The sequence below is a fragment of the Notechis scutatus genome, chromosome 5 (assembly GCF_049901735.1).
Source record: "Notechis scutatus isolate UNSWTSFEM ecotype Mainland chromosome 5, rNotScu1.2, whole genome shotgun sequence".
NCBI lineage: Eukaryota > Metazoa > Chordata > Lepidosauria > Squamata > Elapidae > Notechis > Notechis scutatus.
Window position 1 is genome coordinate 23,781,659 of NC_142013.1, and position 15,889 is coordinate 23,797,547.

Sequence of the window (15,889 nt, forward strand, 5' to 3'; positions counted from 1 at the left end):
CCTGTGATTCACAGAGAAAATGAATAATATGGGAAATGATAACGAAAGATTAAGTTTTTAGGTGCTCACATAGCTCACCTGCTAACTTTGACAGAAACACAATGGCTGCTAAAATAACTTGAGAACTAAAGATATTTCTGGAAATCTTATTTGAGCTATTTTCAACCCTTTTTCAGTTTCACATGTTTATGATCCCATCTAAACTTAACAGTAATTATTGTACTATTATGGGTGCCTTGTGAACAGCTATAATGCTTTAAGGCTAAAGTATCTCCATATGGTGTCTGTAACTTGCAGATTTCTCCAAGTAGATATTTATAGCTGTATAAACAGCTTCTAACAGCACAATCTTTCATAAAACAATATGCAATAATATATTTAAAATGTAACATCATCACACTTTTATATAACGATATAGAAAAATATTGGTAATTATCCGTTTTTCAAATCTCAAAATTCTATTATGCATGCTTCTCTCAGAAGGCAAGATTTTCAGAACATACTCAATATACAAACTGCCCAAAGGATTTTAACTGATAAAAAGACTATTCCTATTTGATCTTCTCTTGACAATAATTTGCTATTTTAAATGTCATGCATCTATGAAAGATTATTCTATCCTTTTAAAACAGAAAAAATACTGCAAAGATATCCAAAGTGTTATCCAAAATAACCACAGCAAGAAATAATTGTTATTATGTATTATACTCTCAATTTATTGTTTTGCATTTGAACTAATCCATCAAGCTTTACAAAACCATTAATCTTTAATGTGCAACAAATCTCTTGAGTTTTTCCTAATATCAGCAGTTACTACAAAATAAGCACAATTGTTGCCCAAATGTTAACATCTTCTGGATATGTATCCTCAATAAATGTTAATATATCTCATTTTACAGAAGAATTACTATACCAATGAATACTTAGATTTCTTGACACAATATCTCTCTCAAGAGCTTCAACCAGATCTTTATCATATCCTGTTCCATCAAATTTCTGAATTTCACTGTCACCACCACCATCCTGAGGGATCTTCTTTCCCTGGATAAAAGAGTTAGAAGCACGTAAGTATTCATCTACATTTCTTTTTCTTCTCTTAAACAATTACCAGAGTTCTACTCAGATAAATTTGATGAATTGTAGTTGTGGGATGAAGGAACCAAAACTAGTAACCAGACATCATAAATACCAGGGATTTCGAATATTATCTTTCATAAAAAATGGAAATTTGAAAGATGGCCAGATGACCATTATGGGAAGGACAGAATAAGTAGCACTCAGGAGTTGTTTAGATATTCCCAGTTTAATCAGAACAGAACAGAATTATTTTCTGAGTAATACTTTTTTCTTCTTCTTCTGAGGACTGTATTTCCTTTGAGTTACTTTCAAAACATAAATGCCTATTATATGCAAGACCGAATCCACCCAATGTTGACAAATACATTATTAGGGGAAGGAAGGAAGGAAGGAAGGAAGGAAGGAAGGAAGGAAGGAAGGAAGGAAGGAAGGAAGGAAGGAAGGAAGGAAGGAAGGAAGGAAGGAAGGAAGGAAGGAAGGAAGTCCATTTCACTTGTTTCTGGACTATTTATAAATTAAATATAGCATACTGGGATGATGATAGGATAGTAGCTATAAAGAGCTGACTCTACCCCTTGCCCTGTCTATGATACTTCTTGGTTTACCCATTCTGAGAGCCTCAGTCCCAATTTCTTCTCAGTCTAGAGCCAATGGTCTTAGTATCTATGATGAACCAATGAACTCAGTTTTACAATCTGTGCCAATGCCTGGCTGAACTTGGCAAATAGCTGCCCTAATTTCAGCAGTTGCTCTCTTGGTGTGTGTGCAGTGATTGTGGTGTTTTCTATTGTTCTGGACTACATTCCAGGTGGCACCCTTTCTTGTCTGTTGCCCATCTGTTTAGTCTGCTTTCCCCTCACGTCATTTTCACAACAAATGGGCAGAGAGCAATGCCTCCTTCTGTTGACCTTGATCTCACCAGTGAATAAACATAAGCCTGTATGGCTTATTCTTTCATTCTTGTGAGTTACAGAAAATGCCTTCAGGGTGCCGCAGGATGTAAGTTGGAAACCTCTGCTCTAGACCCTTACCTTATCATCTTTCCCTTTTCCTTTAGATTCCCTCTCTCGACTACTAGCAGGTTTTTCATTTTTTGATATTGGTTGAGCTCTGCCCACAGGTCCCCGTTGTAATCCTGGCAATTCTCTCCGCAGAGGTTTCACTTCTCGATTGGGTCGTTTTATCTGAGGTGGGACTCTGTGTCACGTAAGGAAGCACACAAGAAACTGCTAAGATGAGTAAAATTATTTCCATCTTGCACTGCTATTCAATTTTAATCTTCTCAACAATGTCCTCCAGATACATATATACTATATCCAGAATTTCAAAACAGCACAGCCACTACTGAAAACTCTTTATGAATTCAGTTTTGCAACTGAGGAAAGCTTCTCAACTCTGGGAGAAAGCTAATGTTCAAATTGCATTGATAATGCATATCTTGATCTCTAAGGAGCCAGGTATGGCTAAGCTTTGGGACGGAGGGTATGCTACCTCACAGCTACACAGTTCTTTGTATCCACATAATCCCTTTCATTGCTGTGCGGATGATGATGATAGAAATTAAGTGAAGACAAATGGAGCAGGAACTAGGAAATTGGAGAGATTGTAGAGACAGAGACAGAGACAGGTGCTGGGGGGGGGGAAGTAGAAAGATGAAAAAAAATAAGGCTGAGGAGTTAGCAATACAGTCTGATGACAACAGCTCCAAGAAAAAAATGGACTAGAATTCAGGCATTGCACCAAACTGCAATTTAGGAATCTTAGCTACAATTCTGTGTGAACTCCAAACTAAATTAAGGTTTTCAACAGTCCAGCATACTGGAATCTAGGAACTGTGGTTAGAAGTGGTTTTGAAAAGAATGGTATTTTGGCAAAGTCTTCCATGAAAATCTGTAATTATAACTGAAGTTCCATTTTTAGCAACTATCATACTAACATCAAGTCAGCAGAAAAAAAACAGACCTTAACATTATATTTGTAATGCAAACTAACATACTAGGTTATCAATAATAGTTCAAATGTTTGATGTAATTTTATAGTCAATGCTCACATTTTAAAAGGGGAAAAGGAGGAATAAGGTAAAACAGCTCTTATCTCAATCATTATACTACTTTCTCTCTCAAAAATGTAGTTGCTACTGCCTGCAAGTAAACCTGCCATCCTATTTAAACCCAATTACCTGTGCTCAGCTGGAACAGGAGGTGGCCACACAATTGGATCTCTAAAATGTTCATCTTGATAAGATACAGGAATATCTGTAGGCTTGTCTATTTTAAAACTCTCTAAGGTGTTGACAATGCTCTTTACTTGTTCAAATTCTTCTAATAATTCTTGCCGAACCTGAAAAACAAATAAATGTGAAGCCGTTCAAAAATTAAATTGCAAGGTATTATAGCAAGCAGTTTAAAGTAGAGCAGATAAAACTGCTGTTGACATAAACAAAAGCCAATTTGGAGGAGAACTGTTGATTTCTGGTATTCTTTGCACAAGGCAAACAAAACTGGATAAAACTCAAGTCAGTCTAATACAAGGGCTGGGCCAGTCTAAGATCTGTATCATACCTGTGTTTTATACACCTTATATGAGCAACTGGACAGGACTTCCCATTTGCTTGTTGTTTTGTTTTAACCAGCAGAGCTGGAAGGTTTAAAACATAAAGTGAATTTTACAATTCTGCTAGATAAAACATTTCCTTAATTTTCAATTAGAAACACAACTCCCCAGGCCCCTGTAAGTACCCCAAAAACTCCACCTCCCTCAGTTTTGCTTCTTTTTGCCAGAAGATCAAAATTGCCAGAGCACTGCTGCCAATCACAGTAAAATAGAGAGTTTCTCCCACTTCCCAAGAAGAGGGGAAAAATGAGCCCATAACTTTATTCTTATTTTAGAGCAGAGGTTCTAGAAATGTCTTGCTTTACTGCCAATGGTACAAAGAGTCGCAGAAAAGAAGATTCTTATCAAGTTATCACATAAATTTCTTTGCAATTTTTTTGCAAGGAAAAAGATTCAGTTACAAAGATCTCAAGATTCCTTTCATGTAGCCCCTATTGCAGGGGTGTCACATTCAAGGCCTGTGGGCCGATGCGTAGATCTGGCCCACGGGGCCACCCTGGAACAGCGAAGGACTGGTCCACAGTGCCTCTCCCAGTGAAAAGGGAGCTTGGGAGGGCCACGTATGGCCTTCTCAAGCTTCATTTTCACTGGGAGAGGGTTGCAGGAGGCCATTGCAGCTGAAGACGGAACTCGGGAGCCTGTTTTCGCTGGCAGAGCACTTGTGCCATCACATCCCCCACCTTGGCCATGCCCACCCTGACCCCCCAAGGTCAAACATCACTCTGATGCGGCCTCAATGAAATTGAGTTTGACACACCTGCCCTATTGTTAAAGTGCTGTAGAACTTAGTCCTTCCTTCTAACTATTTGAGATATGGAGAGGTATCTTAGCATTTTCCTGAATATTCAGATGTTTTAACTGGATATTGGAAAGCATAACTTGCTTTCTCAGGTTTCAAAAAGTCTGTAAAATGGGCTGTTTGTGTAAAAACCTGGGTGTATAAATATATGACTATATATCTGCAGCATATACATTTTTTAATTTCCATGTATATTAACATGTAGGGAAGTTACACATTTTAGGTTATACTTTAGGCTATAGGCTATACTTTTTAAATGTGTACCCATTTTAAATATACCAGCATATGCATTCATTTGTTGAGCTCAGTGGCAGGTGTGCCTATTCTCTGTACCCCATAGGGTACAGAGCATGATTTGATGTCAATTCCTTGAAAAGACTGCCTTAAACCTTTAATTCTCACTTCTAATCAAAGCAATTGTAATCAAAGCAATCAATTGCATTTTCTCTTAACTTATGTTCATCCCTGCATTGCATTGCTATTTCTTTCCGGCATTTAACTCTTGACTTTATTGAATTTATATTTAGAGGTATACACAAAAAGGAGAATATATTTTGTTTCAAAACCAGAAGAAATCGTTACATCCTTGTTTTGTCAGGCTATTTTTGGGCAACCATTATAGTTTGTTCACTAGAGCTGGGAGGCTAATAAATTCAAATAAAGATATAAATAAATTCAGGTCAGTAGGCTTAAATCCCCAAGTATATTTGTTGTTCCAGAGAAATCCTTGCATGATTTCATGAGGCAGATGCCAGCCTTCAGGCAGCAACCTGGACTGAAATTGATTACTGTAATTCCAACAAGTTTGACTTGAAATGAATACAATTGTTAAGGAGGTTGAAATAAAAAGAATTCTGGTTTTCCCGTAAGGATTTTAAAAGAGGGGGGGGACTCATCTTTTTTGTGAAGGAGAGGCAGCCCACACTTACTGGCTTGGAGAACCATTTTTACAGCAAGTAGGCTGATGTGCACCTTCACCTCTCTCTCTTCTCTTTAAGCAGCTCCCAGAGAAGCAATCCCAACCCGTCTGTCAATCCCCTTAGACTTCCCAATGCATTCCCTTCCCTCCCATCAGCCGCTGCCAATGTCTCAGATAACATTGCTCCCAATATCCCAAGTGCCTTCTTTTTTCTCTGGTCCTTCAGCCTTTTACCCACGGCAACCATTGATGTCAGAGCACAGTTGTCAGATCTTTGCTAGCTGCCTGAACGGAGGGTTTTTCTTCCCCAAACACAAATTATTGTGGTGTTTTTTTTCAAGCTTTATTCAAATGAAAGCAGCACTGATACGTGAATTCCAACAAGTGAATTAATTATCTTCAATTTAGAACCAATATCTCTGTGTACATCTGGACAAAAGATTTCCTGGGTCATTTTTTCTTTACTCTCTGTACACAGGGAGGAGACAAGTCTCTTCTGCAGCCATTCTTGCCAGTCAAGAGAAGCAGTATTTTTAATTTATTCTGCTTTGATGAGACCCCACTTCGAATACTGTATCCTTCTGGCACGTCAGTTTAAGAAGGATTCAGAGAAGGACAATGGGGATGAAAAGAGGACGAGACATAAATCCTATGAAGAAAAATTGAATGAATTGTGATTGTTTAGTTTTAAGAAAAGCGAGGGGAGATATTACAATACCTGAAGAACCTGAAAGCAGAACACAAAAAATACTGTAATGTTAACTTGCAAGTAAGAGGACTCTAGTGGATTTGTTAGAAATTTTTTGTAACAATAGGAGGTTTTAACTATCCAAACAGATGCTGGATCCCCCTTCCCGTGATGTATTTAAGCAGAAGTTAGACAGTTTTCTAATTTACTGTGTTTGCCTTTTGGATTTTTGCAACAAGCAAGGGCTTGGACTCTGTGGCTTTGAAACTCTTTACTGTAAGTATATTATTCCATGATGGCATCTCAGTGGGGCCGTTCCATGCTTGAGATGGCTAGTGAATTAGGAGACAATTCTGCTTCCACCATTTTGTATATCACTTGCTTCTTTAGCCATCTTTATTAATTTTAATTTCAACATTTATAATTGTAATATTTTGATGTTTTATACTGTCATTTTTATGTTGCTGTAAGCTGCCTTGAAGAGATGGGCAGCATATAAATGTAACAAACAAATAAATAAAGTTATCACGATTCTAGAACAGATATTTATTAAGAAGCATGATTGGTCTACTGTTTAGGGCACCAGATTAGAAACTAGGAGATTGAGAGTTCTATTCCTGCTTCATGCATGAAAGACAGCAGAGTGAGTTTAGGCCAGCCACTCTCCCGTAGACCAACTCATCTCACAGTGTTGATATTATTGTAAAAACAGAAGGAAGGTGTTTTAGGTATGCTTGCCACTTTCAGTTATTTTCAATTAGTAGCTATGATACCAAGCAAATAGTCATTTTAAAACATTTGTACAGGAATCTAGATGCAGTCTAGATTCCTGAACAGAACATACAATTGGACTCAGTCTCATAAAGTTCAGGTGGGAATTCAGTCACCAAATGCCTAAGAATGTCCTGAGTAGCTTTCAATTGTGGTTCAAGCATGGCAAGGAACAGGAACAGAACTGATAATATTGGGGGATGAACCCTAGGAGGACTTAAAGGACTTAAAGCTTTTGGCCATATTGGATTTCTCGATAGCCTTCAATTCCATCAATCACTGTGTATCACTCCTTCCTTCGTATGCAGTTTCAGTTGGCCTAGTAAACCTTAGGGAGGTACCACAGGATTACGTTAGTTCACCACCACCCCAGCTCTTTTTTAACATCTGCATAAAGCCACTGTCAATTCATGATGAGGTCATCAATGTGCTGATGATAGTCATGCTGCTATGGAAATCTTGTCCTAGTATCAAGAGGGCATAAGGGTCCAATTGGGGCAAAAAAGGCTGAATATAACCCAAATAAGATGGAGTTACATTTCATTCATCAAGGTTCTTGGTCGGCTCCAGTACTGCCTCTTGAGGAGAAGCACTACACCAAAAGCTCTGGTTTGCCACTGGGGGATTCTCCTGGACTCATGTTTACAACTGAAGGAAAGGTAAAAAATGTTGTCAGAAGGATCTTTTTCCAGCTTTGGCTGATACGCCATTTGCAAGCCCATGGATCACAAAGATCTCACAACTATGACTCATGTCCTCATTACAAACCAGTTGGACTACCACAATGCACTCTACTTAGGGCTGTCTTTGCAAACCACTTGGAAATTGGTTCAAAATGTGGCAGTCCATTTATTGGTAGATATCAATCTCCAACTGCCAACAAATATTTCAAAGTACTGGAACCGACCTATATAGCTTGGTGCCCTCCTGCAGGATGGCTTGGTGCCCACCTGCTTGGTGCACACTTGCAGGATGCCTTCTCCAACCAAAATCGCTCTGTATTGTAAGTTGAGCTTAGAAGAAGCACTTGGTTGGTTGCTTCCCATAGGTACTGTTCTCCTGTTGGAATTGTCTGTCTTACAGAAGAGAGGCTCCTTGAAAGTTAAGTATGGCCCTACTGTTACAGGTTCCAGAAGTTATTTCAGATGGATGGCATTCAGCAATTAGCATTTTGTTGCCATATTTGGTATCTTTATTATGTGTTATTTTTTAATAATGATTATACAAAATAATAAGCGTGGTCATTATTTCATTATCGTTCTGATTTTTACTGGTTATTGATTATCGTGCATGTGTCAATTGCTTTTATTGACATTTACCATGATATATTAATTACTTATTTATTTATGATTATTAACTTCTGAATGTCTGTGGCAGGTTTGGCAACACATAAATGGGATAAATAAATGAATCCTTCCAACCCCACATTTCCATAATTTGCATAATTCTTGAAGAGATCAACAGCAATACTATCAAATAATGTTGGAAAATAAAACAACATTATTTATAAGAAAAAGAAGTTGGAGAACAAACAACATAAACAGATAAAAGCGCCTAGAACAAACTGGTGTTAGATTCTGGCATATCATAAAGATGTCATTCTGCACAGAGCAGGCATCACTATGGAAAAAGTTCAACTCTACATCATTGCTAAATGAAAGCCTGCTTTCTAATTTTGGATGCAGAACAGCTGAAAGGGCACCTTCTACAAATGTCCTCCTCAGCTTATGTAATATATAAGGACCTGTATATTCCAAGTAACACTTCCTGTTCAGAGAGATTCCTTATTAGGCAAGGCAAATCTAGCGAGCTCAGATAAGAAATAAAATCTATTTTTTCTGTTAAGAAAAACTTTAATTTGACTGATGGTCAAGGACATTTAATAACTGAAGTGACATGTTCTGCTCTTAGTTTGTTAACATTATACAGGGTCATATTTTCTTTCAGTGAGTTCAATTTTCATATTGTTATTCTGCTACATAAGAAACATTAGCAGCAATTAAACATTTGCATTTAAACCTTTTGTTATTATACCTGCTGCCATTTGCTTTTTAATGTTGGGTCTCTGATCGATTGACCATGCCGTTGAATTTGCTGGATGACACCCTGGTAATAAACCATGGAAGAGTCATAATTTCCAAGAAGGGCATATTCTCTTCCTTTTTTAGCATTATCACAAATCTCAGCCAAATTCATCTTCTTTGAAAAACCTATAATACAATGTGAAACAACACAGTAAAAATTAAATTACCCTTTGTCACAAAAAAACTTTCTTTCACTTAGAATCATAACTGAATATTTTTATTAAATTGTGTGTTATTGTTTTGTTATACTAGTTATGAAACATATCAATCATTCTGGATAAGCTATGCAATCATTTTTTCTACTTTTGAAATTTCAGTAAGAACTCTCCACATTTCTGCTACTACAGAACTAGAAATCTGATATTCTGAAATAAAAATGACAGCTAAGTTCTTAGCACTATATATTATACTTTTTCTTCACTTTCCCACTTCCAAATTGCAATGCACACAATACATCCTTAAGAAATGGGGTTTTCAGCTCACTACAGAAACATCATGGGTTTATAACTAGGAAATCTGGCAAACAGCCATAGTGAGTTCTAGCTCTCTGATTTCCCTATTTCTTTTCATTCACTATTAGCTTTGGTTTTTTATATTTTTGTACTAATTGTAAAAGGTTAACATTTCTAGAGAATCACTTTGAATTTTTTTCATGAAAATGCTAAATACTAGCAACACAGTTTCTGATGGGGGATAGATAATGTTCATAAATAAAATATGTGAATGACCTACATATATAAACAATGTATTACATCACCAGGAAATGCAGCTGTAGCATTCATACATAAATGGAGCTGAATGACAAAGACTATTAGCTTCCTTCCGAAATTTAACTGTCCATAAAAACAATCTTCATCTCCTCTAATCCCAGATGTTTTTTTTAAAAATCCTCACAATCTCAAAAGCCAAGAAGTTTGTCCTATTTTGTTTGTATATGCTTTAGTTTTCCCAAAAAAAGTCTCGAAACATGAGCTACATGATATTGCAAACAAAGCTGTTTCATTTGAATGTACCGAACTATTAATTGCTGGTAGCTGGCGTCTGTTCAGAACATAATCCAAACAAATTAATTCACTTGAGATACAACAAATCCATATAGATAATTTCTCAGTGCATGGCTGAAGAACTGCTGATGTCACCCAATTATATTTGGTATTTGGCGACGCAATTCAACATTACAACTGATGTGATACAAAAGGAAATATGTCCTTACATTTTTGTACAGTTCAAGAACCATCAATCAATACATTCCAGCAAAATAAAAATATTCTCTGTCTCAAAAAGAATATTATCCATATCAAGAAATGTTCTAGGTCAGGCTGAGGACCCCATTAACCTTTGAGGAATGTGTCAGGGCTTCCCTTCAACAAACAGCACTAAGACAAAATTAAATTGGGGTTATTTTATTTATTTACCGGATTACTTTATTTACTGCCAAGGGGGTTTACAATAATAAGTACAAAAAAATAAATAAAACAACTACAGCAAATAAATAAATACATTTACAAAATTGTAACATCATAAAACCATAATTACATCTTAGGCATCAGACCCAACAGAGTGCAGACAGTTACAGTACAGGTAATCCTCGACTTACAACAGATCATTTAGTAACCATTCAAAGTTACAACAGTATTGAGAAAAAATTACATATGACCACTTTTCACTCTTACAACCACTGTAGTAAGTTTTGATCATGGTCACATGATCAAAATTAAAATGCTTCGCAACTGGCTCATATTTATGACAGTTGCAAGTGTCCTGAGGTCTTGTGATTACCTCTTTTGTGACCTTCTGACAAAGTCAGTGGGCAAACCAGATTCACTTAACAACCGTATCTCTAACTTAAGAACTGCAGTGATTCACTTAACAACTGTGGCAAGAAATATGTAATATGATTCTTCTCTCTATATTTTCTAGGCTTCTTTTCTATGACAATAAATGTTGCATTTCAGTTGATATGGGGTTTATTCCCTAGAGCCCTCAGGAACTAGGGGGGAGTAAATGTATGCTTGGAACCTCAAAATGTAGTTCCCTAAAATCTCAAACCACGGAAGCAAACTATCTCCTTGCACAATGGCTACTTTGACCCGTGTTTGCTAATACTGAGGTCAGGTTTATTTCTAACAGTCGTTACATCTCTTCAAATTGGCATAACAGAATTTAAAAGTAGATAGCTCTCAGTTTGTTAGTGGATAAATTACATGCATATTCCATGTTAGTACCTTAAATCAACCAACTTAGACCAAAGACTTGATAAATCACACATGGCAATAAGATCCATGTCAAAAATCCCTCTATCAGTGGAGTTGCATTAAGAGAGTTGTACCAGTTAATTGCATTCCCTGTCACTAGTTCCCATCTGTTTCTATTTCTTTACATACAATTAAGCCCCCGTTAGCACCTTTTTCAATAATTAAATCATGCAAATCAAAACACCAAAATCCTTGTTTGAAAATGAAACTTTTAAGTTTTTGAGATTATGGATCTAAACTGCAGAACATTATGCCACCCGTTTTCAGCACACACCACAGAATCTTGACAGTGTGATTTGAAAAAAAGATGTGGGATGACTCCCTCGGTTGCCAGTTCAGATGATGAGGATCTGGTAGGGCTTATGGGGAGCACCAGGGGGATTTCAGAACCCAGGAAAATTCATCATAACTTCAAACTGTCACTAAGTGACTAGTCACAAGTCGAAGATTATCTGTATCAGAAAGGACACACGACCAGATGAGCTAATTCTACTTTATTATAAGGCTACATTAACAAAATCTAGCAAGTCTGATAGTACAAACCTACCATCATCTCTTTTTCAGCCTAAGAAATCAGGGAGGTTCCTAAGTTTCTTTCTCTTCCCATTATGCAGCTATGGGCTATGCCCTCTCTTATCTGTTCCCTACTGTGAAGCTTCTAAACTGGTACAACGGTAGTTTACACTGTTTTCTCTAAATATTAGGTACAGGGAATCACTGATTTACAACCACAAATGAGCCCAAAATTTCTATTGCTAAACAAGGCAGTTGTTAAGTGAGCCATACCCCATTTTACAACCTTTTTGCCATACGTGTTAAGCAAGTCGCTACAGTTTTTAAGTGAATCATGCGCTTGCTAAGTGAATCTGGCTTTCCCCATTGATTCTGCCTGTCAGAGGTTCCTTAGGAAGGTTGCAAACAACAACCCTAGGAACCCAGATTACAACATCAAAAGACTATGTAAATATGATTTGGAATCTTGTTAGGACTCAGGATGAGAAAAGGAATACTGGCAAATTTTGCTTTAGGGTGTCACAGTACTGGACACAACAAAAGAGAAAATTCACATAAACATCAAATTAACATTCAAATTCAATTGTGGGATATAAATCCAAAATTTCTGTGATAATTTCAGTGGAACAGCAAGATCATACAATAAGAAATGACTCTTCATAACCAGATCACAAGCTATGTAGAATTTTAAATTTCCAAAGAAAAAAAAGAAAATTTTTTGAGGAACTCCCCATTCATTGATCATGGGTATAAGATTTGTTTACTTTGAATGTATAAAAAGATACTAATCCAATCTGATTTTTTAAAAAACAGCATTAAACCATCCACGGGGAACAAAATTTATCAATCTTCATTGTTTATAAAATACATGAAGATCCCCTTTAATTAAGCTGGAAAGAAACTGGTATCTCCTGATTGTAAACAATACTAATAAATGTTAAGTAGCACTAACGCTACAAATCGAAAAGATTTTCCTTCTTTGCATTATCTTCTCAAGTCTCTTTTATTTTAGAAACTTTCAAAAACATTGTATTATGTATACTATCTCAATTCCTGTTTCTACTCATCTAGTTTCCATTATCAGATTTTCTAATATGAACATAAATACACATGCTAATGAGGATCTTATTCAGCCTACATAACTAGTTCATTTTACTTAGTTTTCCATTATTTTTTCTTCTACGCACATAAAAACACATTAGTTACAATTTGCCATACATTAATAATTAAACTATTAAGAAATAAAGCAGTTCTCTTCAAGACATGCTGATTTGATATTAAACCCCACATGAATCTAGAGATCTTTTAAATATTTACATTAGATGTTAGAGAAAAAGCAACACAAAGTGAATTACCATATACAATTATAATATTAACTATCAGGTTTTTTAAGATGATATCTGAGAAATAATAATTTTAAGATAGTTTTGAGAAATTGAGTCATGAACAATGAACTCTAACAATGTACTTAAATTGTATGTTTGATTGTAATGTCTTCTGTCCCATGACATTTAGCAAGTTTTATCTGAGAAAGAAATTATATGGTACTGTACATATATACATACCCATCAGGCTTTCCTTTTGGGAATAAATCATAATATAAGTATAGAAATGAATAAAAAATAAGCCAAAGAAATTAAAGACATCAGATAAATGAAAGGATTCTAGCTAAAGAAAAATGAAGGATTTAACTATACCGCTCCTTATCTTTCGACCACTGCAAACCATCTTTGCATCCATTCCACCACATCTGTTTATACAGTCTTGAATCTCTTTATGAGCTCATTAATTTCTTTTAACCACAATTTTCTTCTCTTTCCTAGAACACATGAGCTACTTGGGGTAAAACTAGGATGGGCTGCACTTGTAGCATACTAGCCAGAATGCACCAAAACTGACCAGTATAGTATTTTTAGTTTTAGCAGAGATTGCTACCGAGTGGGCAGGTATACAAGTAAAACTGATAGTCTATACCTTCTCTACCTTCCTAAAATACATTATGTGAAAAATATGTTATGTTTGTTGACTTAGATATTAAGAAAGTAAATAGGTTCAAATTATGATATTTATGCTATTTGTCAAAATAGCAAATTGAAATTTGAATGCCAAATACAAAATAAACAGTATGTGATAAATATAAAACACTTCTGTTAATAAATATATGCACACACCTATATACATACGCACACACATATATACACACACACATATACATGTTATAGAAATGAGTCAAGAAACTAGAACAAGTAAAATGCTGTTGATCTGTTGTGTGTTGTTGAAAGAGACAAGTTCTTGTGTGCAAGAAAGTGCTTTTGTCAACTGTGCTACATACAACTTCTGCCCACTCTGTTCCATGGAAGTGAAAGTTGGATATATCAAGAGAAACATAAAAGAAAATTGAGTGCAGTGGGAATAGAATATTTAAGTTATAGTAAAACAATAAAACATAGGCTCAATAATGAATGGGGGATGAATGGATACACTAGTGAGCAAGCAAGCAAGCATGAAAGAAATGTATTGAAGAAAAGTCCAAATTGTAAACTTAAGAATAAGTAAACACGTCAAGGGAAAGAAGACACAAAATAATAAGATGGCGTTCATAATATCCTCAAAGAGATAAGACTTTTACAGAACAAAAGGCAGTGTATAAAGTTGTATAGATATGGTGAAATTAATTGATTGTTGGATTACCTGGCATCAAATCATTTCAGACACCTAGCAACCCATGGGCAGAAATAAAGGATGGCTGCAAAGGCTGAAAAACATGGAGCCTATGTTTTCGTGAGATGAGTCACCATATAAATAGGATACATAAATTAATAAAAACCAGAATTTCCTTCCTTATCTCATGCCTACAATTTCTTTTGCTGGTTATTTTTACTCCTTTACTTACTGCTTCATATAGCCTTGTTTTATCATGAAAGTGAGCATGATGACTGGTATGTAATTCCTCTTGTCCCCACTATTCCTTTCGATTTGCAGCCATTGCAATACTGCTCATTAACTTTCTGTCTCCTCACTATCACTGTATAACATATTTATCCTGAAGCCTCTAATCCTGCAGCCTCCCTGAAAGGTGCTGCATTGGCAGCCCCATCACCCTGTGTATCCTGTGCCACTAGCTGAGAATGGAGGGAACTGAGCTCCATAGATCTATAAGGAAATCCCAAACTTAAAACTGACGACCCTCCCCACCCCCCATCATTAAAGAGGGGCTTCTCTGCGCCGTTATACTTGGGATTCAATCCTAGTTACAACCGACTCGCGCCGAACTCCATCCATTGCACAGGTTAAAAAAAAAAAAAGCATCTTTTTCCTCACCCTCCCTTAGAATAAGCAACTGAGCATCCCAAACCTGATTCCCCCCCAACCCCTTCCCCAAAAGGCAGATGGGAATCGCCGGCATCTGTAGTCCTTAAAAGCTCGCTCTCTTCCAGCAGCCAGACAAATCGATCGCCAGCGAGACTACAACTCCCATCATGCTTCTCGAAAAGAAAATATTTTCTTTCCAAGCTCCCCCCCCACCCGCGCCCCCGCCAACTTGCTCACCTGGGGAGGAAAACGCCTGTTACGAATTCCGGGGGCTCGCGATTCCGAGCGGGGAGGGCGGGTATTGCATCCTCCGTCTTCGAAGCTAATCTTTGGGTCTAAAAACGCAAAAAAAAAAAAAAAAGGGATGCAGCTGCTGGGCCTACGGCAGGGAGGGGCCACCGCCTTCGCGTGCTCGTGCGCGCAGGGCGCGGAAAGAGTGGGGGGGCACCGCCTTCTGGGTCCCTCGGCCCGTTGGCGCGCGTGCGGGACAGTTAGCGGCGGCGAATTGGTTACCATGGTGGCAGAGGGAAGGCGGGTTGAAACCTCCTGACGCTCCTCCCCCTATTGGCGGGAGGGAGACCCGAATCTTTGCTGTGGAGGCGCTTCACGGCACCGTCCAACGTTGGTCGTTCCCGGGTTTTTGTTTTTCTTCCCCCTCGTCAGGGCTTTCTTTCTTCAACTTGAAGTGAATACTGTCAATTTTATCAAGCCACCACCACGTTTTTCCGCCTGTATAGAGAAAATTGCTCCTTTTTATTGGTGTGTGAATATACACTACCTCAAACCATTTGGTGTTTTTTTTGTGTGTGTGTGTGGACCTAGTCAGTTGGAACTCCTTCATATTAAAATAAACTACTG

General features: G+C 37.1%; 1 protein-coding gene across 1 annotated transcript in view; it reads right to left on the bottom strand.

The window, feature by feature from the left end:
• KATNAL1 (katanin catalytic subunit A1 like 1) overlaps positions 1-15,525 on the bottom strand; it is a 34,331-nt gene extending 18,806 nt beyond the window's left edge. The window contains exons 1-5 of the mRNA XM_026675034.2: positions 15,269-15,525; positions 8,902-9,077; positions 3,257-3,417; positions 2,109-2,274; positions 914-1,041 (exon numbers count right to left, since the gene is read on the bottom strand). Of these exons, the coding sequence (XP_026530819.1) occupies positions 914-1,041; positions 2,109-2,274; positions 3,257-3,417; positions 8,902-9,063 (617 nt within the window). The 5' untranslated portion in view covers positions 9,064-9,077; positions 15,269-15,525. The remainder of the gene's footprint in view (positions 1-913; positions 1,042-2,108; positions 2,275-3,256; positions 3,418-8,901; positions 9,078-15,268) is intronic.
• Between the last annotated feature and the right edge of the window lie 364 nt (positions 15,526-15,889).